Here is a 25,804-nt window from a genome sequence, read left to right as displayed (position 1 = left end):
CTGTCGGCGGCGACTAGGGCTTTTTGTTTTTCTTTTTGGCGGTAGCGGTATGTATTGATGCCCAAGAAAATAAGCCCGTCGAGCACGCTTTCCCGTGTGTATAGTACCGGGCTGGCCAGCCCAATAAATTGGGCCTGGCCTAGACCAGCCTGTGCCGAGTAATCGTTTTATTTATTTATTTTAACGGCCAAGCCTGACAGCTATTCATGGCCGTGGGGCCGATCAAGGCATGATTTGGGCCGTGTTTGGATTCAAATGTTATAGCTATTTGGGTTAGAGCTAATTAGCTCAAACAAATAGCCCTCCAATAAAATAGCTATTGACATGTTTGGATCCAAGAGTTATTTAGCCTTTAAGAGCGTGTTCAATAATAATAGAGCCCGTTATTGTCTCTTAAGTTTATAAGAGACACCTCTCGTACAATAATTTGTCTCTCACTTTATCTCTTCCAATAGGCCCATAATCACTTTCTGTTTCTTTCTCTCTCCACTTCATTTACTCTTACTGCCTAGGAGCATGTGAAGAGGCGTCTCTTATATAAGAGCCTCTTCTTCAATCTTTTACTTTTATCTCTCTGCAACATAAGCAAACAAAGGGCTATAAGCCCTTTGTTGTACTTGCTCTACTCTAGAGTATCTTTTCTTAATCATTGTAGCTCTACTACCTCTTTTGCTACAGTAAACCCACTTGAAATAGCCCAAATAATTATCCTTTGGCTGGGATAGTTTTTTGAAGTAGACTATTTTGCAAATAGTTAAGAACTAGCCCTCATGTTTGAAAATTTTAGAGTATTTTGAGTTTTTTAGGCTAAAATAGTTCTAGCCCTTGGATCCAAACATGGCCTTGGTCCGAAATATTTTGTACTAGTTGTTCATTATTAGCTGATCTGATTTCTATCCCTTCCGTTCAAGAGGTTATTATGCATTTCCTATGTGCATAGTTTACTTCAATCCTCAACCGGTAATTCTCTAGTATACTCAGCCCACGGTTAGCATAGCCGACTAGCCAAGCATACCGATAGTACTTTAGTTCAAAGAGAATTCAAGTCTGCTAAGCAACTTTATTTTGATGGATCTATCTATTTTTAAGCCATTCACAATGAGGTGTAAACTAAAACAACTAAATCATCGGTATAGTATATGTTTTTTTCAAAACCTAAATGCTACGTGGAAAGGTCTCTCGATTTAAGCTTATCACGAGAAGGAATCACAAGCCAGGAAAAAAAACAGAAAAGTAACAAGTCAAGGAGAGGAAGTAATATCATCGTCTTCTCTGATGACGTACTCCATAGGTTGTGGGCGGAATGGCCGACAACGGGTTGATGCCGTACCCGTCGGACGTGGGCGACGGCGAAGGCCGGTGGTCGTAAGGTTAGGGTTCGGGATTAGAGACTTTCCATGGCCCGCAGCCTTAGAGAGATGGCCGTGGGCAGCGGTCGGTCTGGCTGAGGAGGTGGGTGTGGGCTTCGAGGCCAGCAGCGATGGCGCCGTCGGTCGAGTGGTAGAGGACCCTAGGTAGGTGGGGGAGAGGGGCGAGTGGTGGAGTTGGATGGGGTGGGTGAGGGGAGGGGGAGGGCGGTCGTCCTCGGTGTCGAAGGCGATGCCAGCGAGGGGAAGGTCAGTTTGCGAGGAGTGGTGGTAGACAGCTGGAGGGGAGGGGAGGGGAGGGTTGGACCAAGGTGGTCCTCGCCGGCGGGCCAATGGGCTAGAGGGAGGCGGAGATGGAGGGAGGGAGGTGGAGCAGAGAGGGAAGATGAAGCAGAAGGGAGGAAGAAGATGCGGTGATGGAGGGGGCTCTCCCCTGAACCTTATCGGGAGAGCCCTATCTCCCTACTGCCTCTTTTTCAAAAATATTCTGCTATTGTTGAGTTTCATAAAAGAATGACCATTTCCTAAAATTTCATCATTTTCACACAGCGAACGTGAGCCGTTTGATCATCAATATACGACCAATCTTCTTTCTTCTTCCTCCCGCTTCGAATATAGGATAATCCAGTAGCGAACAAATCATTCTTCACCGTAACATTGACTGTTTTCATATTGATGTGCTCTTCACCACCTACTTGTCCGGTCGCCACCATTGCCCCCGCCATCCACCGGCCCTCCCTTTAAACCGGAGTTCACAAATGAAAAACTCTTCTAAACTTTTTCAAGCTTCCCCGCAAGCAACAATGGCAGCATGAATTGCGTCTACACACATCGTAGAACATGTGTAAGGATCGATGGACCAAGAGGGGGGGTGAATTGGGCCTTTTTCAAATTTCTAAAATAAATTAAAGCAACCTTAACCTATGCAATACTAGTAAGGCTCAATTCACCAACCGGCTAACTAAGCAAACTACACAAGCTATCAAAGATACAACAAGATATGAAACTAAGCAAGGTAGAGCTAAGTTATGATCTCTAAGGTCAAGCACATGAATAATTGTATGAAAGTAAGTGCTTGAAAGTAATGAGTGGGCAAGAGACAACCGGATTTTTTCCTGTGGTGTTGATATGTTGGCACACACCCCTAATCCACGTTGTGACACTCACTAAGAGTCTTGTCACCTCCCAAGTCACCGAGACGAGGGCGCTCACTAAGAGTCTCCGTTCACCATCCCGGCGTGGTGGAGCTCAAGCCACGTACAAACTTCTTCGGGCTCCCACAATCAACTTGGCAAGCTCCGGAAGAAACACCTCAATCACCAAGATCGTCTAGGTGCTGCCAATCACCAAGAGTAACACGCTAGGGCCTTCACTTGAGCAAGAACCGATCACCAAGAACGGATGCACACAAGCTTCTCTCTACTCAAGTCCTTAGTCTTACTTCTTGGATGACTGAATGATCAAATGTGTGGAAGATGAAGCTCAAGGTGGCTCTCAACAATAGTATGAGTGTATGAATGTTGCCTAGTGTCAAGAGACTTCAAAATGACCCATTGGAGAGGTATATATAGGCAGCTCACGCGGATAGAGCCGTTGGAGAAAAGCTGCCAGAAAAGTACGTAACACCGGTTAATCCGACGGTCCTCCAAAAGTCATCGTCGGTTTAACCGATGAATGTAAACTACCCATTTGGATAACTAGTCGTTACAACTCGGGCCAATTAACCGACGTATCATCGGTTTAACCGGTGATTGTAGTTGTCCACTGATCAACTGAAAAACCAACTCTCTGGACAACTGCACCGACGCTAACTCAAATCCATCGTCGGTTTAACCGGTGAGTATAACCTTAGAAATCCCTGAAAAAACCAACTCACTGGACAATTGTACCGACGTTAATTTCAAATATCGTCGGTGTAACCGGTGAGTATAACCTTGAAACACCTTGAAAACCAACGTTCTGGACAACTGCACCGACGTCAATTTCAAATAGCGTCGGTTTAACCGGTGTATGTACTTGTCCAGACTCTGATAACTGCGTTTAACCGACGTATAGAAAAATGGAGTCGTCGGTTAAACCGGTGTATAGACTTTTTCTGATTTTACCTTTTCTGATTTGAGTCTTGAATTAAATCCAAATATTCTTGAGATATAAGTTGAAAACCACTTATTTGAACTTCTAAGAACCTGAGTGACCATAGTGTGCATCCATTTTTGATTGACCATGTCCATGCTCAAGTTACTTGGCCTTAACCCCTCTTAATAGTGCGACCTCTACAAAACTATAAAACCTATACTAACCTAAGTGTCCTTCTCAACCTTGCGACACTTAGGACTAGAAAAATCCTTAGTCTTGTTTCATGCTTGAGTTGAATACCGAGATCACCTTTTTGAATAAAGAAATTTAGGGGCCTCTTTAACATATGATCCAATGAGCAATAATATTTCATTAAGCTGCACAAACTCATTAGTCACAATAATGATTGTCATTAATCACCGAAACAAACCTTAAGGGCCTAGATGCTTACAACATGTTTCTGTGTCATGTTGACGTTCTTAGAACTAAGGAAGACACCACTCAAGCAAGATCGTGTCATGGACCGGGCTGCCAGTGAGCCCAGCGGCCCAGGAGATGAAGGCAGTGGAGACAGCATATAAAAGGAGAGGAGAATACAAGGAAAGGCATTGAACAAAATACAATGATGAAGTCGTCTTCCTCCTCAGGACTCTATCCTCTTTGTATCTCTTGCTATCCTTGATCCCTAACCTCAATTCTTGCTACTTCCTACCCAATCTCTCCAATTTTATTTTTTCCAAAATTATGCCTACCGCGTCACAGAGCTCAAGGGACGACACCCCCAAATTTGCGTCGCTCGCGGTTTGCCAGTTTGTCAGCCTTGTGCCACCCCAGGGGCAGCTCCCATTCGTTTCCCTTATTTGACGGCGAGTTAAATACACTAGCGGCCCTCGAACTTGTCCCCAGGTGCCACTTAGGTCTACAAAATCGCAAAATCAAAATCTAGCACCCTAAACTTGTTAAGTTGTGCCACTTAAGTACATAACCCTTCAAGTGGCATGAATATATGTAAAAAAACCCTTGACTTTTATCATCTTCTATATCTACATCCTTTGACCGGCCCGCCTCCCTCGACGCCGCGCGCCGATCGCCTCCGGCCTGCCCGCCTCCCTTGACGCCGTGCTCGCCTCCGACCACGCACCGCCCTCCTTGCCTGACACCGTCACTCGCCTGCAGCTGGCTGGCCCGCCTCACCCGACATCGCGTGTTGCTCGCCTTCGGGCCGCGCGTCGGGCGCGGTGGTGTCGCTCGCCGTCGATGAGGCCTCGAGCGCGCTCTTCGCTGTCAAATCCATCGCAATTGGCGCCGCCAGAGCAGAGTAGCTGCGGCACGAGGGAGCACGCCGGAGCCGCCGCGAAGAGCGGAGCCTGCCTGCCTGGAGAGGGAGGAGCGCCGGGGAGGCATGCTGCTGGGAATGGCTGGAGTGGATCCGCGCACGAGCTCAGCTATGACCGCCACGAGCTCCGCCATGGCCGTGCACGAGCTCTGCCATTCCCGCCGCCACGCCATGGCCTCCGACGTGAAGAGGGGTGTGCCGGCACGGATCCGACCGCCGTGGCCATGGACGGAGGACGGAGGGGGAGGAGTGAGGAGACAGCCCACGCACGCAGACAAAGCCCGCTCCGCCGCGCGCATGGACCCTGCTCCTTCGCCGAGGGAAGGGGCAGCGCGGCCCTGCTCGCCCTGGAGGGGGCGGAGGAGGGCGCAGGGAGGGGGAGGCGGCGGTGGAGGGAGTTGGGACGGAGAGGAGGGCGGTGAAGGGAGCTAGGACGGGGAGAGGACGGTAGATGGCGCAAGGAAGGGGAGGAGGCGGTGGATGTAGATAGAAGATGATAAAATTCAAGGATTTTTTTTTGTATATACTCATGCCTCTTGAAGGGTTATGGATCTGAGTGGCACAACTTAACAAGTTCAGGATTGCTAAATTTTGATTTTACGAGTTCGTGGACTTAAGGCCAGTCCCAATGGGGGTTTCATGGAGAGTTTCATGATATTAAATACTATCAATTTTGCTGACATGGTAAGAAGAGAGAATGATGGAGTTTAATGGGATGTAAGGATAGTTTCATCACCATGAAACTCATCTGGCACAGTTACCTAGTTCTCAGTCTAGATAACTGTGTCCATAAAACTCCTACTAAAACTGACTTGAGTATTTAGGAACAAATTCGATAACCGCTGCTGTATTTAATTCTTTGACGACATAGGCGCTGGCGGTTAGTTCCCTTGGGTCTCCCTCGCACAGCCACAGTAGCCCACAGACACGGCGGCATACAGCACGGAGGTCTCCTCGAGTCGTGCGCGTCGTCGGTCGGTGTGCCTCTGCCTCAGCCGCGTCACGCCGGGCCTCGTGCGTGCCTATGTCGGGCGCGGCCGCCTCGGACGATTCACGCGACCACTCCGATGGGGTGCCCACCACCACCACCGCCCGTGTGTTCTTTTCCTCCTCCCCTCTCTCCCCCACGGTCCTTTCCTCCTCCACACTCCCTCCTACCATGTTCTCTGGTATGATTGCTCTGCCGTATGTATGGCGCAATTGGTGAAGCTGTCGCGTGAAACCCTAATTATCGATTTCTAGTTCTTCTGAAGTTTACATCGGTGGACGTGCACCAGAATCGCGTGAGCGGTAATCATGATTAGCCTTGCGGTTAGCAGCGTAATCTGCCAGCGGATCTGAATCTGCTAGGATTAGATTATAGCAGCAGCAGAGATTTGAGCTTTGGTTGGTACCCTAGCTTGATGCCTCGATTCGAGGGGCCCTTGGACATGGAGTTTGGGAAATCGGGCGGCGGCGGCGGTTGACCGTGCGGTCTCCGGTGGTCAGTCGGGCGATTCTGCGCTGACATCCCAGGAATCTTGGGTCTGCATCTTCTGTGTCTTGAATTGACCACCTTCTTTTGCCAGGGCCTAGATCTTGTGGGGCGTCCGCATCTGATTGAACTGCTGCTCCTGCCAATTCCCGTCATGAACAGATGGTAGTCGCGGAATAGAACAGGGGTGGGTGGTGTCGTCAGATCGTGAGACTCCAGCCACGCTCGTCCGCGCGCTGTTGCTGTCTCCGCCGCTGTTTGCCATCTTGTTGGGGACGGTTTGCACGATTAGTTTCGGCTCGCCATTAATCCTTCGACAGGGAGTTGTGGGGCATTTAGGGTTTCGGATGTTTACGAAGAACTGACTGAACATCACAGGGCCCGTACTCTATTTCCATTGTCTTCTCCGACTCTGAGGTCGTTGTCAAAGTCTTTCTGTACAGTACTTGCACAATGGGCCAATGCCCAATGACAGTGCTGAGTATGTATGGACTTCAGGAACTCCATTAAACCATGCTAAGGTCCTGTTTAGATGTTTACTCGTAAACCCCGTAAACGCAAAAAAACCATCATATCGAATGTTTCGACATATGCATGGAGCACTAAATGAAGTATATTTACAAATTTTTTTGCATAGATGGGCTGTAAATCGCGAGACGAATCTAATGAGCCTACTTAATACATGATTTGCAACAGTGATACTACAGTAACCATCCGCTGATTGATTAATTAGCATCATTAGATTCGTCTCGCGATTTACAACTCATCTGTGCAAAAAGTTTTGTAAATAGACTTCATTTAGTACTTCAAATTAGCAAGATTACATCGCAAATTTTTTTTGCAAAACATCTAAACACGGCCTAATTCTGCAGCTTCCGTGAAAGCACCGCTATTTGAAGTTTGACGAATCCTTCCAAGTTCCAACGAAGTGTCCATGGAAATAATATGCGGCTTTGTCTGCAGGAGGCGCCAATCTTCAAATGGAATCTCGGTAGTGTTTTGGGATAGCTTGTCTGGTGGATGCTGTCGTAGATTCCTCCGTTTGTGGCGTTGTAGAGACATTTTGATTTTTCGTTGCATAGTTTTGCACTGATTGCATAGAGGAGCAATTGTACCCTAAGGTTGTTTCTTGTTTTTTTAATCGATTTTTATCGATTATGGAGGGTTTGTTTTGATCCATCAGCTAATTGATAGGTAGCTAATTTTAACTAGAATGGATCCAAACGAGATCAGCTAATACGCAGCTAAATCTCTTCTAACAAGCTAAATAGCAACTATGCGATTAGGTGGTTCAACCATGCTAATCAATCCAAACAGGGTTGAAATAGACTATGGCTACACTTATATGGCGATTGCAACAAATGCCACTTGCTCCATTTAAGGTTTAGGTTGAATTGGTTGGGTTCGTGTTTTCTCATAGATGCCGATACTACGATGGAGGGTAGCTGCCATTGGAGTAGATGACGCTTGGATTGGTTAGAAATGAGAACAGAGGAGGAGGATGTAGCACCATTGCTAGTGATAGGAGAGACGGCAATCTAACCAGATTCAGATTGTTGATATTACTAGAAAAAGAGTGAAGGTATATGGGAATAGATGCCATTATAAAGTAAGATGAAACTCTCATATCCGTCTTTTGTAATTCTTCTTGGTTAATCAAACTTGAGGCATTATAGGAAGCCTAAGAAGAATTATTTGGGTTTTAAAACTTACTGTATTTAGAAGCATTCAGGTCTAGTAGTACCGAGTGAGCATTGATCGGTGGGAGCAGCTGGTCATTGGTCCGTTGCTTCAACTCAAGTAAATGCCTGAAAAAAAAACTCACCTGGTACTCGCCTGCTTGCTTCTGTTGCAAATGCCAAAGAGTAGACAGCCCCGATCGAATATTATTTTCAGTGGTTTGGAGTATGTATGGTACATTTTTTTTCTTCTTCTTCGAAATCTAAGAACAGCTTGCTAAATCCAAATCATTTCGTGTGAGCAAACGGTTCCGCTAACTGACAGGTGGGCCCATCAAGCTTACCTCCGCCGCTCCACGAATCACATCGCGCAACTCGCTAACCCAGAACTGCAGAACATTCGGTCCCGAAATTTACAATTTACAGCTATCGAGCGCGGAGGCGGGAGCAGCGAGCAGCGCGCGGCCGGCGACCCCACCACGACGGCATCAGCAACCGGCCGCGTCCGGCGACGGCGGGGTCCTCACCTCGATGGTGGGGATGTACCAGCACCAGCTCCGCGACGACGCCTTCGGCACCCTAGGCGGCGGACACTGCGGTGAGCAGCCACGGCTCGCCGGCGGCGGCGCCCCGTCCTCCCCTCCATCGGCTGCTCTCGCCCCGCCGCTGGCGCAGGCGCATGGCGGCGGTCAGCCGCAGCAGCTGTTCGAGGCTCTGGTCGGCGGGGGGAGCCTGCTGCGCGGCTCGGGAGGCGGCAAAGGCAGCGGCGCGGTTGGGGATCTGGGGGTGCTGGTGCGGTGGATGCGGGAGCTCGCAGCGGATCCCGTGGCCCCGCTGCCGGCGCCGTCGGAGCACAGGCCGAGGAAGCGGCACGTGCTGGCCTTGCGGCGTGCGCGCTACCTCAGATTGGAGGACGTGGCGGACGCAGAAGAGCTCCCCAGCCTCTCCAAGGTGAGTTTTTACGGCGCAAAACTCTCGTGTTTTGTCGAATTGTGATCTGTTGCTAAAATTATTTGGAAACGGGGTTTTCGGTGGCCTGTTGCTTGCTTTCGGCTGGATGTGGGACTGCATCTAGGATTTGCTGTATGCCGTACCATTTGACTTTGCATTTGGGAAATAGAGGTTGCAGGTCGGTGGATGGTAATGACAAGTGTCGCACGTTGGGAGGATCACTGTCACTGCATAAGTATCATGTCCTTTTGCCTTTGGGCAACCAGTGAAGCTACTGGAGCTGGGAAATAGAAGGTTCCAGGCTTGGATGGCGAACCCTGAGTAGGATGTCAGTATCTTAGCCAGGGTTCTGTAAGGCAGAAAAGTTTTGAAGGACCGTCATTTGTGGTGTCACGGTGTGACCTGCCCTGTTTTAGGTGGAGGTTATGATTTTACTAAATCCTCTTATGCTTGTGTTAAGCAGATTTTGCTTGTCCTGCTATCTTAGATTCTGCTTATTGTTAAACTGCTGCAGAATCTTAGCCTTTGACACAACTTCTGCATAATCTGTGGAGAAGCAAGGGAATAGGCTGTGCCAAACAATGGCATTAATCTCACATGGCAGTGGCACTGCACACTAGCTGGAAAATATTACATGCAGCTTTTTCCATAGGCGCTAGTGCATAGGGTCGTCCTAAGGCGTGTTGATAATGTAAAAAGAGGTACTCCCTCGGTTCCAAATTATTGTTCGTTTTAGCTTTGTCCTGAGTCAATCTTGTCTAACTTTGACTAAGTTTATAGAAAAATAAGTGCAATATCAAGACATTTCACAGTAGATTCAATTCAATGAAACTAATTTGATGTTGTAGATATTGATGTTTTTTATAAACTCGGTCAAAGTTAGAGAATTTGACTTGGACAAAACTAAAGTGAATATGGAACAGATGCAGCAATAAAAAGGGACATGAGAGAATTGAATATGACCAATGAACTATTTTTGGATAGGGCCATGTGGAAATCAGTGATCATCGAGTCCGAAGTCCGAACCATGACCTAGGCTATCGGCTTCCTTTTACTTTTATTACTGTTACTGCTACTTCTTATGTATGCTCTCAAATTGCTTGGGACAAAAGGCTTTTGTTTTGTTTTTCTGTTATTCCTGGTGGATACATACACAGTGTTTTTGAAGATACCCAATAGATTCATCATTTTTTAGCTGACAAGTATAATAACTGATGACATTCAGCATATTAAAGTTTCTTAATTGGACACATTTGTTGATTATTAAATCTATTGATGATATGTTAGCATAATTTTTTTTAAAAAAAAACTTTGAAGAGATTCATTATGATGATGCCGATGCGAACTTGTGAGAAGCGCGTCGGTAGATCCATAGAAACTTGGTAGATCCATAGACGGCATATTAAACTTACTAGACCCTCCAGTCGGGAGGCTACCTTCCCTATATCGAACCCTGGATTTCACATACAAAAAGGTCCCTCGCTGTGTAACGGCTTTCACAGTTGTGCATGATTGCGTCCTGGGCTGCCAGTCTTCCTGACCTTTCTCAGCCCTTGTAGTGGGTCTTCTACGTGCAATGCCTTCGTGGATGGTCATTCCTCCCAGGGTCGAGTTTTTCTTTTCATTTGCCATCTTCGCCCTCTATCCCAATAAAGAACGCAATTCTGGCTATGAATCTTGTGAATCCATTTATGTTAATGAAGGCTGCATTTTTGTTTATTGAAATAAGAACAGTATTAAATACTACCAGTTACCAACCAATACCGTTTCTGGATAGTCTTGCCTTGTCATAACTCATATGATCATGGCTGGCGCATATGCCCTTGGCATGCCCCTGCCAGTTACTGAGAATAAAAATGGTGAAAACTGAATGGGCAATGCTGGGAGAAACTTGGAGGTTGAAGAGGGGTTGTTCTGAGTTAGAGGAACTAGGACAAGTGTTAATAGTATGGCAGGCTTATGTTGGGGATAAGCAAAAATTTCAGTCATAAAATTGCGGATTTCCTAAAAGAGCATCTCTAACAGATTACTCATCTCTCTCCCTAATACCAAAAAATTGATGTTTTGGTGATTGGAGGTGCTTCAGCGTATTACCAATCCAAAGTTTTTGGTAATTACCAAAACACACCTCCCTCTCACCTAAATGAAGGGGATTCATCCTTCTACCCTATCCTTGATAATTGGATTTTGGTAGTCTACTGCAACATCCGTTACCAAAAATACAAAAGTAGTTATTGGTTATAGAGAGAGGGGTGATCGGATCTCTAGCTGACTTGGTTAGACGGTCTTAGTAGCACTCCCCAGGTCCTGAGTTCGACTCCCTATGGGAGCGAATTTCAGCCTGGGTTAAAACAATCCCCTCGCTTGCCACCACGCCAAAGCATAAAGGAAGGTCCCGGCCCGCACTCACTCGGGGTAACGGTGCCCTATGTAAGGGTGGGGCAGGGGTTTAGGGGTTTTCTTAGCCTACATGAGAGGTCTTCTCTTATTCAATGCTCGGGGGGGGGGGGGGGTTCTTCCCCTCGTAGGTCGAGTTTTTAGGGAGGGAGGGAGGGAGCCTGTGGCTGATACCCATTTCTTTCAGGTTACAGAGAGGAACAGCCTACAAACTTGTGATAGGTAAAAAGCAGTTGTAGATCCAAAATCCATTCCACATGGATCAATATTGTGTTGTATCTAGTGTGCTATTTTCGTATATATTGCAATACATAATTTTTTTCTCGAATATGCAGGAGAGCTGCATATCATTGCATTAGAAGAGAGAAAAGGCCAAAATAGCTGTACAACACACACCACTGCGCACCCAAGATACACTCCACTGCCCTAGCCACTAGGGACTTACAGGATTACAAATGCGCCGAAAACTAAACTATCACCATGACAACTAGGCTATCGCCACACTCCTAGTCAGGGAGCGCAACAGCGACCGCTGCACTTAACCCTTTTGCACATGCGAGCTTCCATAGTTCAGCTTCTTCCTGTGCGAGCAAGAGGGCTCTATCAACACTGGGAGCAATCCTATTGAACACAGCATCATTTCTAGCCTTCCAAATAGTCTGTGCTCCAAGTACGACCAGGGATTCCAATACATAATAGGGCTTCACGCAAACTGTTTGTGTGGTCATGACCCCCATTGGCCTCTGAGCACTGCCTCGGGAAGTAGGTGGAGAGAAATATATTTGACAGGTAGTTCATAGAAGTTGTTGAATTTTTCTGAGGATTTAGAATGTTTTGCTAACTTTTATGTGGTTTGCATAACTGGGAGCAGCGGTACTAAAATAATTATTTGTTATGCTTAGTTTTGATATGCATATGACTATTTGTGCAGATCCTTTACAACCATGAGATGAAAGAGTTAAATCACTATGGTGGTGGCTCATTTATGAAGCAAAGGTTGTAACGGAGTTGCACAAATGGGTTGTATGTGAAGTATTTCCCTTGTTATGGAATAGCTTTGCTGGTATTATATCAACCGGAACCTAGTGGTTATTTGAGAAAGCAAAACCATCATTCTTGATAGGAGTATTTGTTGTACGCGAAAATTACTGGAGAACTGTGCAAATTTGCATGATTTGCCCTTTCGATCCAAGTAGTTACAATATCCTAAAAGTATAGAGGTAAATTGCTTTCTGATAACTGGTACTAAAACAACGGGAACCTAGTATGAAAGCAAAATCAACGCCCTTGCTAGGAATTAGTATGCGACGATTACTGTTGAGATTGATGCAACTTTGCCTGATTTGGACTTCCTAAGGACCAGAAATGCTATAATGCTAGTTGCTAGGCATATACATTGCAGCTGTATTACCTCTTGGGTTTCTGTATTTTAAACAGTTTGCTGGATTTGTACCAAAGAGTAAAATGGATGCTCCTGAGTCATAATGATGCTATTCATTGCTTCTTTGGAAAGGATTATGAAATTGTGAGAGCCCTGGTAAAGGTTCTTCCGTTCTTGTTTGAACAATAAATCAGGGAGCTTGCTGCTTATGTATACTTCGCAAGCCTGTATCTCTTATGCCTTCAAGGTTTTTTCAGTCTGTGTTTTGGAAAACCCCCGTGCTTAGAATGCCTCAAAATTTGATCCGGTCCCTTTATTGTCAGTTTCGTTACAAGATTGTGCTCGCATCTGTTTTCATGTCAGATTACATTTTGCACCTAGATGTCTAATGCAGTTGCCTTTTCTTACCATTTTAGACCTTGCTGCAATTTTCATTTTGTAGAAAAGGAAGCTCCATTGGGATAAACATAAAAAGAAAGGGTGCTTTAACATGCCAACAAGGAAATCGGAGAGACTAGCTAAGAGAATGAAACTCATGGCATCATTGCTCCTCACACAACGGAAAAAGATTGGAGTAGGTGAGCACTTTCAGGCAGAGATACCTGAATGGACCGGGCAACCTTCAGGGAAAGAGCTTTCATGTTACAGGAGTGACCCAGAGACATCAAAGATGTTAGGAACTACAATTTGGCCTCCTGGAGATGTTAACAAAACCGATACTGTAGCTGTTGGGCGGGGAAGACCAGAATCATGTAGTTGCTCCTGCCCAGGATCCTTCTTCTGCAGACAGCACCACATAAATGAAGCAAGAGATCGGCTGCGATCTGAACTTGGTCAAGCTTTCATAATATGGCAGTTTGATTCAATGGGGGAACAGGTTTCTAAGTTTTTGAGTCATGATGAGCAACTGAAGTTAAACACACTTGAACGATTGGTTCCTGTTATGGACCAAAAGACATATTGGGCAGTTGCGTCAAAAAATTTTGCTTCAAAGCCCAGGATAGAATTGATAAAGTACTACTTGAATGTGTTCCTGATGAGAAGGGTGCTGAGCCAGTGCAGATTGGGTCTTTTGGAAATTGACAGTGACGAAGATGAAGTGGAGGAAGAGGAGGATGAAGATCAGCCTGAAGGCTCCAGCTCTCTTCAGAGGTACTGGTTTGTACCTTTTTTTCCATGACAACATATAATTGTGTAAGAAGGTGTAATAACTCAATATCTATGTTTTTCTCATTATCGTCCACTGCATATGTTGGAAGTCTCTTTTTGTATTTGGATGTTTGCTGATTGAGCTACCATATACTCATTTCTGTAAGAGCTGCATTAACTGACTTCCAGCAAAAGCATTCGTACTCTGGTCAGACTGATGTCGAGTTTTGCTGACTAGATACGTTTTAATTTTTCAGGACCCAAGATGTCCAGGACGTGAAGGTCTCATGATTCTGCCAGCAGCAATTTGACATGCTTTTCTGCACGTGCGCTTTGTTGAGACGCTCATTCATCAAATGATGTACCGTTGCTCCAAGTGATCGCCAGTCTGATTTTCTTCAGATTTTCATTAGAGGTCTCCGTTCACTTAGGTCCAACCATCCTTTGTGAGCAGAAACTGAATCAAGTGTCAAATCATTCTCCATGCCTTTCTCTTGGCAAGCAAATAGCTCATCTGAGCCAAATTGTTTTTGGTTGTACAGGAAAATGGTAAGAAAATTGAAAGCAAAAGAGGGGAAAGGAACATAAATTGAAGGAGCTGTTTTGCTTCCCTTTTTCTTGAGGCCAGACCTGTCGATGTAAGGCTTTTAACCAAGCCATCATCTCATCTGGTGCTTTCAACAAGCATCAGACATATGTGTTTACTGCCTGGAGATTTGACTCCCTCTTCTGGAATTCTTTCTGGGGTTGACTTGTTCTTTTGGCATGACAAAAACCTTACTCTTTGAAAATACCGTTTAGTTTATTCAGCTCATACATGATAATCTTTCTGATGATCGTATTTCATCTGTCATGCATAAGCAGAATGCACCTTTCGCTTTTGCTGCTTAGCTGAATTTGTTGACCGTTAAATCATATCTTCGTGCAGAGAGGTATGCCATACTCTTTATGAAACGGATGCTGCCTCCTGCGGAATGATTTATGTATTTATTTTCCATTTGTGTCAGCAAGGTTCATGCAAGGTGACAGAGTGATATTATGGTTAACTAAGCTTTTTAATCTTATTTTTCGGTCAAACAAGATGTCTGAAGAATGGAGAAGAAGTATATTAGTACCGATCTTCAAAAATAAGGGAGATGTTCAGAGTTGTACTAACTACCGTGAGATTAAGCTGATGAGACATACGATGAAGTTCTGGGAGAGGGTTATCAAGCACCGCATAAGAAGAGTGACAAGTGTGACCCAAAACCAGTTTGAGTTCATGCCTGGAAGGTCGACTAAGGAGGCGATTTTTCTAATACGGCAGTTGATGGAGAGATATAGGGAGCAGAAGAAGGACATGCACATGGTCTTTTTTGACCTCGAGAAGGCGTATGACAAAGTACCGAGAAATGTCATGTGGTGGGCCTTGGAGAAGCACAAAGTCCCAACTAAGTACATTACCCTCATCAAGGATATGTACAAGAATGCGATGACGTTTGTCCGGACATGTGGTGACGACACCACTGACTTTCCTATTAACATAGGCCTATATCAGGGGTCGGCATTGAGCCCTTATTTATTTGCTCTGGTGATGGATGAGGTCACAAGGGGCATACAAGGTGATATCCCTTGGTGTATGCTCTTTGCTGATGATGTGGTGCTAGTGAACGAGAGTAGAGCAGGGGTAAATAGGAAGTTAGAGCTGTGGAGATGCACATTAGAGTCAAAAAGGGTTCAGACTTAGTAGGACCAAAACCGAATATATGATGTGCGATTTCAGCGCATCTAGGCATGAGGGTGGTGACGTTAGTCTCGATGAGCAAGTGGTGGCCCATAAGGATACTTTTTGGTATTTAGGTTCGATGCTACAAAATGATGGCGACATTGATGAAGATATTAAGCATATAATCTCAGCTGGCTAGTTGAAATGGCGTCAAGCTTCTGGTGTCCTCTGTGACAGGATGGTGCCACAAAAGCTAAAAGGTAAGTTTAATAGGACAGCGATTCGCCCGGCGATGTTATACGGTGCTGAATGTTGGCCTACAAAAAGGCGACATGTCCAGCAACTGAGTGTAGCAGAGATGCGGATGTTACGGTGGTTTTGCAGGCACACAAGGAGAGATAGAGTCCGGAACGAAACTATTCGGGAAAGGGTAGGGGTGGCACCAATTGAGGAGAACTTACCCAACATCGGTTTAGATGATTTGGACATATTCAACGGAGGCCTCCGGAGGCGCCGGTGCGTAGTGGGGTGCTAAAGCGTGTTGATAAGGTAAAGAGGAGTAGAGGTAGACCTAAACTGACTTGGGACGAGTCGGTTAAGAGAGACCTTAAAAATTGGGATATCTCTGAGGAGTTAGTTTTGGACAGGAGCGCTTGAAGACTAGCTTTTAACGTGCCTGTACCTTGACCTTTGTGTCTTTTGGGTTTCATCTCTAGTCTACCCCAACTCGCTTGGGACAAAAAGCTATATTGTTGTTGTCGTCGTCGTCGTCAGCAAGGTTCATGCACGTGTTCTTATGGCCGTGTTTAGATGAAGCGCAAAAATTTTTTGCGGTGGAATCTTATTAATTTGAAGTACTAAATGAGGTCTATTTATAAAATTTTTTTGCACAGATGAGTTGTAAAACTTTTTGCACCAAAGCTGCAGAAAAGATGCAACTTTTGCTTTCCTGCTCAGCTGAATTTGTTGACCGGTAAATGATATCTCAGAGCAGGGAGGCATACAAAATTCTCCTTGTGAAGTGGAAATCTGCATGCCTCCTGCCCAATGATTTATACACTTCTTTTGTCTCTCTCTTCTTTTGCGAGCAAGATTCATGCACGTGTTGGTCTGCACAAACCTACAATCTGGCGAGTTCGTTGGGTCGATGACACGTCGGCACGCGACCAGCCACAGCCCCACGTCACCTCGGCGCGTGCCTCTGACCAGCGCGCTTTGGCCTTTGGATCGGAGGAGGAGGAGCGGGCGGCGGGGCGCGCCACCGCTCGCCGGACAGCGCCCCCGCGATCCAAGCGGGGCGGCAATGATTAGGCCAAGAATTCAGAAAAAGGAATTTTTTCGCCCCGCGCATGAATATTAGCATGATGATTCAGTGCGAAAAGCCGGTCGCTGATCATCATCAACCCCCCGTCATCATGCCAGATTAGGTGCCTCGAGATGCGAGCCCCTCCGCCCGCGCCTGCTCTGCTCGCCGCACACCACCGCGGCGGCGCCCCCCGTGCGCCCGCTGGCGCGTGCTCGTGTGGCGGCCTGGCGGTTCATCAACCGTGTTGCTCTGCTCTGCAGAGGCCGGGCCGGCGCCCTCGCTGCGCCGCGCAGGTGCAGCCTGCCTGGGCCTGGCTACCTGTACGCGACGCCGTCTTCTACGCCGGCCGCGCTGCGACGCCCCGTCGCCACCGTCTGCTGGTGTCGTCGCCCGTGGCTGCCTCTGCCTGGAAAATCAAAAGGGAAAAGAGGGCGCGATTAAAGCTGCGGAGCCCGTTGCTTTCTCCAGCGCCTGCTCGGCGATTTGATTTCCATGCATTGCAAATGCTACTACGCGCCCAGGCCCAGCTTTGACGCCGCAGGAAAATACTGAAAGGAATTGTTTTTTTCTCGCCCGCTGGGCCCTCCTCCCCTGCCACTCCTCGCGAGCTTCGAGGCACGCTGCTGCTGGTGCCTGGTGGTGGATGGCCATGGCTTCCTCCTGCTCTCTCGGTCTGATCCCGAGCCGTTGTTTTCAATCCGAGTAGTAGTACCTTTCATGCCAGCGAAGCCCAGGCACTCTTATCTTCTCGCTCGCCTGAAGTTAAATGCTTTTGGTTCTGGATGCTCATTCTATCTCCCCGCTGGCCTCGGATTCCCTCCTCTCCGTGGCGTCACCTTGCTTCAACCCGAGATGAACAAATAGCATGTCCATGCAGGCTCCAGGCTCCAGGCTCCCAGCTGTTCGATCACGATCCAATTACTCCTGCACTGTTGAATGTTGGCGCGATTCAGGACACCCAGATGGCGGGCCTGGACAAACCTTGGTGTTACAGACGGGATTTACAGCTTACTGAATCTGAAAAAACGTGGTTACAGTGAACTTTTTTTTTTTGAAAACCTACGGAATGCTTCCCACCTTGCAGTACAATAGTAGTAACAGCCTGCGTCGCTGCAGCCAAGAGGTGTAAATTTGGTTCAATGCAAACAGAAGTTGTAGAGAGGTGGAGCCGTGGAGGGAGGCTGGCAGCGGTGCAGTTGCTCTACTGCCGCCTGCAGGCCGGCTCCAGGCTGCAGCGACGCTGCCATAGCAGCAGCAGCAGCAGCAACCTCCAGTCCAGCAATTTCCTTCCTTTTCAGTCGATCAGTTCACCAGCAGGCGGCAGCGCCAGGACCACCGACCAGCAATCCAGCAGGCGGCAGCGTACACGATCCAAGACCACCTATGCAAGAGCATGAAGGGCATGTCCCTATACAGCACGCTCCTGCCTGCGGCCTGCCCTCCGGCCGGCCTCGTCCCTGCTCGCGCCAAGCCACGAGCCGTCGAGCACAGCAAGCTCCAAGCCACACCCGGTCGCCGGTCGCCGGCCGGCGCGGCCGGCCATTGCGAGAACAAGACGCTGCCGCGATGCTACCACGCTAGCATCAAACATGCCAAAGCGTCGCTTTGTGGTGCCTGCGCAGCCTCCTCGCACACTGGTGCTACCTCTACCTCGCCACGGACTAGGGATCCGCGCCGCATGGAAGTAAGCGTTGGGAGCACAAGCTAGCGGAGCAAAAGAACAGCGGCGAGGTGCGGTGAGCTTTGCCTTTACAGGCGAGGCGAGGCGAGGCGACGGGCGCGGATCGCCGGAACCGATCGAGCTCAGATTTTGGTAAAGCGCTCGCCCCCGTTCCCCTCGCCAGGACCAAGAAGGCGGATCTTTTCCTCGCCCGCTTTGAAGACTTGCAGCTACGCGCGACGACACGGCCACGCGATCTCGAGGGGGATCCATCGATCGGATCCGTCCATGCCCCCGGGCGGGCGCAGTCGATCGAGCTCGGGGGGTTCCGGAAAGCCGAGCCGAGCGGATCGTTTCCCGCATGTTACCGCAATCATGGCCGTGTTTGGTTTAATATCACATCAAATTTACATAAAAAAACGAATAACTGCATAGAGTACTAAATAAAGTCTATTTGCAAAAAAAATCAGAGATGAGTGTAACTTTTCGAGATGAATCTAATGACGGTAACTAAATATTGATTTGCTATATTGATGCTATAGTAACCATCCTCTAATCACGCGGTCAAATGTCTCATTAGATTCGTCTCGCGATTTACACAGGGGTTGTGGAGGTGGTTTTATAATTAGACTTCATTTAATACCTCTAATTAATTGTCAAAGAGACAAAAAAAATTCTATAAAAATTTTTCCACTCCAAACCAACCCCCCCCCCCCCCCCCCCCCCCCCCGCGCCGCGCGCGCTTTCCCGTGCCCGCCGTTCGTCCCTGCCCGTCCGTCCTCACTGTACGCGCGCCCAGGGCATTTTCCTGGCGCCTCGGCGGCAGCCTTGCAGCCGCTCCGGCTGACGCCGAGCCTTGCCCTTGCGTTGCGGTGGCCTTTTTTGCGGGAAATGGCGAGGGGGAAAGGCGCCGCGGGAAACAAAGAGAAACCCCAGTGCCATGCCAGTATGCCACCATGATCGGCTCTTTCCTGCTCGCCTCTGGCTCCCGTTTGAACGCGGGCGTTTGAGGTCTAGTTTTGTAGGCAATCACGGCTTGGACGAGGTCAAATGAGGTGACACGAAATAGCGATCTGCATGTCCGAGTTGCCTGAAAAAAACCATGCTACCTGAACAATTAAAAAAAAGGAAAGGCACGCTCTGAATTGAAGAAATCGGCTGCTCATCAAAAGCGGGGTGGAGAAACCGCGTCGCCTTTTGAGATTAAGCCAATTATCTCGCCGGGAACGATGTGATCAAGTACAGAATGAAGACGACATAATGTGAAACGGAGCATGGCTCGTGAGCTCGACAGCATGCAACAGCTGCGCCTCCGTTTTGTTTGCTTCTGCAGTATCTGAAGCTCTGAACAGAGATCTACCACCGGCCATTTTCTAATCCCTCAATCAGGTAGACTAAATCCCCCCAAACCTAGGCTCCTCGGAGTCCCCTCAATTCTTTTCGAGAAGGTGGCAACACAACAGTGTCTTGCTGTCTGCCCATTTCATATTCTCTAATTAATCTCGCTAACAGACAGACCAGCCACCAAAGTCTCAGAGAAAACAAAGCGGCAGATACAATTGGATTCAGGCAGGCGCGTCACACAACCCCACATGCGTGGCGCATTCTGAATTTCTGATCGACCAAGAAGGCCGCGCGGGAGCAAAAGCGAACAAAAGAGGAGGAAGCGCCATGGTTTATTAGCTTCCCTAAACTCGAGAAGGCGACAACTCCGGTCTCCTGTCATGTGCCTAGAGCGCCATGATCAAAGCTGCTAACCTCCTAGGGGCCGTGGATCAGATGCCATGGTTTAGCGGCAAAACGCTTTCAGTAATTCTGGGTGCTTCCTTTTTGCCAGGCTAGTAGGACAAATCTTGAAGGGTAGGGGGATGTGTGCTGGTTCTATTCTCTCCTTTGGCCCGTCGCATGAGCCGAGCTAGCGTTGGGTGGGAAATGACCGATTAGGCCCCGGCGCTTTTGGCCCTAAGCATGTGGGAGCTGGGAAATGAGGATAGAAAGGGAAAGCTGGGAGAAAGCGCGGTTCACACCCAACTTGTCAACAAAAGGTTCTTAGAGATGCTAAAATGCTTTTTCCAACAGCTTTGACTGGATAAGGTAAAATTGAACTGGCGCCTGAAGTTCATTGTGAATCTTGTATCCTTCGGGTCAAAGTCTTCTCCCACTGATAGCGCGGCTGAACTAGTAGGGAGCTCAGTACAGCAGCTCATTCAGTGCATCCCTAATCCCACGAGGTGACAGTGATCTATGGATGAACAGCTCTTTCAAGTACCAGCAACACATTGGCTGTGTTTAGATCCGCGAAAATCCGATAGAAAAAGGCACATCGGACACTGTAGCATACTGTAGCATTTTTCGTTTATTTGTGGAAAATATTGTTCTATTATAGGCTAACTAGGCTCAAAAGATTTGTCTCGCAACGTTCATCAAAACTATACAATTAGTTTTTTTATTTATCTACATTTAGTACTTCATGCATGGGTCATTTGCTATATTTAATATTTCGATGTGATTTCGATGTGATAGAAAGTTTGGAGGAGTTCGAGAGAAGTGAACACAGCCATTGCAAAAATGCAGAGTTGATGTAAAGTGAAGTGGAGCGCGTGGCTGCAAAGAGCGGTTGTCAAGTGCCGAACTGCCGGTGTACGAGAAGTATAACGACATGCTCGTTCGTCACTGGTTGGGGGGAAAAACAGTGGACCGTCAGGCATCCTCTGCCGTTTGCCCGTTGCTTGATGCAAAGTGACGTTTTTTTTACCACACGCGTGCAGATTATGCCCATATAATCGCCTTTTGGATCAGGCAAATCCCGATAGGACGGACACAGCATCTACAGATTGCAGGATGTGTGTGTGAGAGAGAGCAACAGGATGAGCCAGCAAAGCAACACCATGCCACGAACCCCAAGAACGGCAGAGCTGCAAAGCAAGAGGAACTAGAGAGAGAGAGAGGAAGACCCCAGACGACTAGAGGGGAGTGAGCGAGAGGCCTCGGCCTCGCCGGGGCCCGTGATCCGCCTTTAACTTTAACTTTCCTCTCTCTCTTTCTTCCTTTCACCACCCTACCCTTTTACCCTGTCCGAGACGGCCTACTAAAACGCGAGGCCTCGCGCACCGGCAACTCCCTCTCCTCCCGCAGCAGCACGAGTGCAATGGTGCAACGGTACTAGCCGCACAGTGACGTCGGGGGGTGTGGGTGTGGGGGGTGGGGGGAGTGACGCCCGGGAGGGGACGGAGCGATGACGACGCTGCAGATGGACCCGCCGGCGCCGCCCGGGCGGCGGTCGGTGTCGACGATCTGCGACCTGCACCCGGGCGAGACGTTCACTGGCTTCTGCGCCGCGTGCCTGCGCGAGCGCCTCCAGGGGCTCGAGGCGTCCGCCGCCGCGGCCTCGGCGCCAGGGCGCAAGTCCACATCGGCCATCCGCTCCCTCTTCGCCAGGCCGTTCGCCGCCGGCGGCTCGTCCGCGTCCGGCCCGGCCGAGCCGCCGGACCTCCGGCGCTGCAAGTCGTTCTCGTGCGGCCGCGGCGGGGACGCGCTCGCCGCCGCTGCGGCCGCCAGGGCGGACGAGCCGCAGCGGCGCTCGTGCGACGTGCGCGGGCGCAGCACGCTGTGGGCGCTGTTCCACCAGGACGACCGTGACCGCGTCCGCGACGGCACGGCGTTCGGCGCGTTCCCGGCCTCGTCCTCGATCGCAGCGGCTGCGCTCGCCGCCGAGGTCCAGCTCCCGCCGCAGGCACCATGCATCCCTGACGATTTCCTGGACGAGGACATTCCCGTGGTCATGGAGTCCGACGAGATAATACCGGTGGTCGAGGAAGAGCCCGTCGTCGCGATGGACATTTCCGTCGAGGTGGACGCCGAAGGCAATGTGACCCGGGAAGGTAAGAACATCAAGGATCACATTGATCTCGAGTCGTCGCAGAACAAGAAGGCGTCACCCAAAGACCTGAAAGAGATCGCCGGGAGCTTCTGGGTCGCCGCCTCCGTGTTCAGCAAGAAGTGGCAGAAGTGGCGACGCAAGCAGAAGCTCAAGAAGGAGGCTGCCGTGAGCAAGGCCGCGGCAGCGGCAATGCCTCCTCCGGAGAAGCCCTACAAGCCATCGTTCCTTCGGCGGCGTCTCCTCCGTGGCGAGGCCGGCTCCGAGCTTCCCGGTGGCCGGCGCTCGTGCGACACCGACCCGCGTTTCTCCCTCGACGCGGCGCGCATGTCCGTGGACGACGTCGGCTTCTCGTGGGACGAGCCGCGGGCGTCCTGGGACGGGTACCTGTTCGGCGCCGGCGCCGGCGTCGGCCTCGGGCGCGCACCTCCACCGCTCTCCCGACTCCCTCCCATCCTGTCGGTCCTGGAGGACACACCGGGCGACATCGTCGAGCGCTCCGACGGCCAAATCCCCGTGGAAGACGACTTTGACCCCGAGCCGCCAGGTGGCTCCTTGCAGACAAGAGACTACTACCTCGACTCCTCCAGCCGGAGGCGCCAGAGCCTGGAGCGCTCAGGCTCCGTACGCAGGCCATCCTTCGAGGTCCCCAACCCAAGACCAGTGGCGGCAGCTGTGAATGGCAAGGAGTCCCCCATCGGCGGCTCAGAATTCTACCACTTCCACCACGCCGAGGACCTGCTGGACCGCGGCTTCAGCTCCAACTCCCTCATCGAGGACATCTCCGCGAGCCTGGAGGCGGCGCTGTCCGGCCCCGCGAAGAAGCCGCGCCGGTGGCGCAAGGCGTGGAGCCTGTGGGGCCTCATCCACCGGCGCGCCGCGGGGCGCAGGGGCGGCGGCCCGTCCGACATCGCCGACCGCTCGTTCTCCGAGCCGTGGCCCGACCTGCGCGTCCGCGGCGCCAACCCCAAGATGCAGCGGTGCAACAGCAACCTGAGCGCGCGCAGCTCGTTCAGCAGCAACAGCGGCGGGCTCAGCAGCTCGCGGCGCAGCTACGTGGACGCCAGCGGCAACGTCCGGCGGAGGGAGGAGCCGCACGCGCCGGCGCCGCCGCTGGAGCGGAACCGCAGCGCGCGCTACTCGCCCGGGCGCGCCGCCGCGGACAACGGCATGCTGAGGTTCTACCTGACCCCGATGCGCAGCGGCAGCGCGCGGCCGCGCGGCGGCGGCCTGCCGAGCAAGGCCCCCGGGCCCGGGCGGCCGCTGGCCACGCAGTCGTTCGCGCGCAGCGTGCTCCGCCTGTACTAGGCTACGACGCCAGCGGCACGCCCGGCGGCGGCAGCCGGTCAGGTTCCCAATGCCGATCTGCAGGTTCAAGGAGAGGGTTTGGTTGGGGTAATGTAAGCTGTTTATTTTGGTTCATTTGGGGGGATTGGATAACACGCATCTCGCATTCCCGTCATGATTTCCTCTTGCGTATCCGTACCTTTATGAATTATGATCCTATCGTTTCGCATGTTCAACCACCAGTGTTTTCTCCATGAGTTGTTGTAGCTCCATCGGCAGCAATTTCGCAAGGTTTCCGTCTGAATTTGGAGGGAAACTCCTCCAAATTTTCCATCACATCGAAATCACATCGAAATATTAAATATAACAAATGACTCATGCATGGAGTACTAAATGTAGATAAATAAAAAAACTAATTGTATAGTTTTGATGTACGTTGCGAGACGAATCTTTTGAGCCTAGTTAAGTCATGGTAGGATAATATTTACCACAAACAAACGAAAAGTACTACAATGTGCTACTGTATCCGATTTGACCTTTTCTACCCGTTTTGCAAGATCTAAACACAGCCTCTAATTCTGGTGCCGGACAGCATTCGCTTCCTGTCAATCGAGACGGGTCCGACAGCCGGTCACACCCGCTTGCTCTTTTGGACCGTGGGGAATTCCTTCCCACGGAGACACGAGCACAACCCGAGGGAGAGCTCGACGCGGACGCGCCGCCGCCGTAGGAGCGGCCGGCCGGGGAGGCCATGGCCTTGTTCGGATTAGGGTTTTTTTCCCCGACCAGTTAACCCAAACCTCCGGCCATCGGTTCCGGTTTACCGGACCGGTTGGACCGGTAACCGGTGGAAACCAGTTGAATTCAAATAAATCCAAAAGCTCCCGTGCAACCAGTTCCGACCGGTTTACCGGTCGGTTTGCCCGGTTTGAATTCAAATCCAAATTCAAAAGCTCATGTGCAACCGGTTTATCGGCCGGTTTGACCGGTTTATCGGACGGTTTGACCGGTTTGACTGGTGGGCCTTAATGGGCCGGCCCATTTTTTCTTTTTTGATTTAACTTTAAATCCCCGCAAACTATAATAAATGAACGATTTTTTGAGAAAATTAGATACCATTAGATTCATCGCAACTTGAAGTATTTTTAGGAATTTTTTGGGAATTTTTCATTTTTTGAATTTAAATTTTAATTTTGAATTTTGGCCGGTTGGGTACCGGCCGAAACCGGAACCGGTCCGGACCGGTTTGACAACCCTGGTTCGGATTCGCAACAAAGCTAGCGCGCACGTGTCCCGAGAAGAAAATCTCGCATGCATGAAGTACTAAATGAAGTTTATTTGCAAAAAAATTTTAAGGATGGGTATAAGTTTTCGCGACGAATCTAATGACGGTAATTAATTTATTATTAGCTACAATACCATTCTCTAATCGCGTGGTCAAAAATCTTATTAGATTCTTCAGTGTCACTAGCGCGGGGTTCTAAAATTAGTTTTGTAAATTGATTTTATTTGACACTGTAGTCAAAATTATTACTATTTCTACCACGCTATAACTACAGCACGAACCAAACAAAGTCCATGGCCGCGGCCCCGACACCGGTGGTACTAGGCTCGGGCCCGTCCACTGCACGTGATTGGTCCTTAAAGGAGGTCGTGCTTGCCGCCGCCTCGGAAACCGTTAAAGGCGGCTCCTCCCGCATTCCTCCGGCTGTGGCCTGTGGGCGTCGGTCGCCCTGGCCGCGGGGCTCCACCGTTGTCGCCGCGTCGAGGACGACGGGTCGGCCCCGGCCGCGGCCGCCCTTGTTTCTTCTTCTCGTGCGCTGCCTCCTGCTCCTGCCTGCCTCTCAGGGGCGTGCTGTTGTTGTTGGCCTTGTGTTGGCGCCGCGGCGCCCCACCGGCAGTGGCAGCAGCGCAGGCGTTGGCGTTCGGCTGGGAGCCTGGGACCCCTGCGCTAATCCATCTGCATTCTCATTCTGAGCCTGTCGCTCGTCGGCAGGAGCGTTTGGACTGTGGACCTGTGCTGGCTGCCTCTGACCGATGTTGGCCCGTCGGCCGTGCTTTGTCCCAAGTCCCAACCGGCAAGCTCGTCTCTGCAGCGCCATGAGACTGTGTTTGTGTCCACACTAAAAGAAACACCCTTGGTGCCCGCTCATTCGTAC

General features: G+C 49.8%; 2 protein-coding genes across 2 annotated transcripts; both read left to right on the top strand.

Annotated features, from left to right (window-relative positions):
• The first annotated feature begins 5,731 nt into the window (after positions 1-5,731).
• LOC120673957 lies at positions 5,732-14,601 on the top strand. Its single transcript, XM_039955004.1, has 4 exons — positions 5,732-5,873; positions 8,258-8,883; positions 13,104-13,813; positions 14,068-14,601. The coding sequence occupies exons 1-4, from the start codon at positions 5,804-5,806 to the stop codon at positions 14,099-14,101; spliced, it is 1,440 nt and encodes a 479-aa protein (XP_039810938.1). The 5' UTR covers positions 5,732-5,803; the 3' UTR covers positions 14,102-14,601.
• A 6,911-nt stretch (positions 14,602-21,512) lies between these two features.
• LOC120676217 (protein OCTOPUS-like) lies at positions 21,513-23,881 on the top strand. Its single transcript, XM_039957450.1, has one exon. The coding sequence runs from the start codon at positions 21,717-21,719 to the stop codon at positions 23,664-23,666; it is 1,950 nt and encodes a 649-aa protein (XP_039813384.1). The 5' UTR covers positions 21,513-21,716; the 3' UTR covers positions 23,667-23,881.
• Positions 23,882-25,804: the final 1,923 nt, after the last annotated feature.

The sequence above is a fragment of the Panicum virgatum genome, chromosome 5N (genome assembly GCF_016808335.1).
Source record: "Panicum virgatum strain AP13 chromosome 5N, P.virgatum_v5, whole genome shotgun sequence".
NCBI lineage: Eukaryota > Viridiplantae > Streptophyta > Magnoliopsida > Poales > Poaceae > Panicum > Panicum virgatum.
This window is presented reverse-complemented; position numbering and strand designations above follow the sequence as displayed.

Coding starts and splice junctions, on each gene's coding strand:
- LOC120673957 (XM_039955004.1), top strand. CDS start 5,804: ATGTCGGGCGCGGCCGCCTCGGACGATTCACGCGACCACTCCGATGGG. Junction 5,874..8,257: donor GCCCACCACCACCACCGCCC/GTGTGTTCTTTT, acceptor GCTAACTGACAG/GTGGGCCCATCAAGCTTACC. Junction 13,814..14,067: donor GGCTCCAGCTCTCTTCAGAG/GTACTGGTTTGT, acceptor TTAATTTTTCAG/GACCCAAGATGTCCAGGACG.
- LOC120676217 (XM_039957450.1), top strand. CDS start 21,717: ATGACGACGCTGCAGATGGACCCGCCGGCGCCGCCCGGGCGGCGGTCG.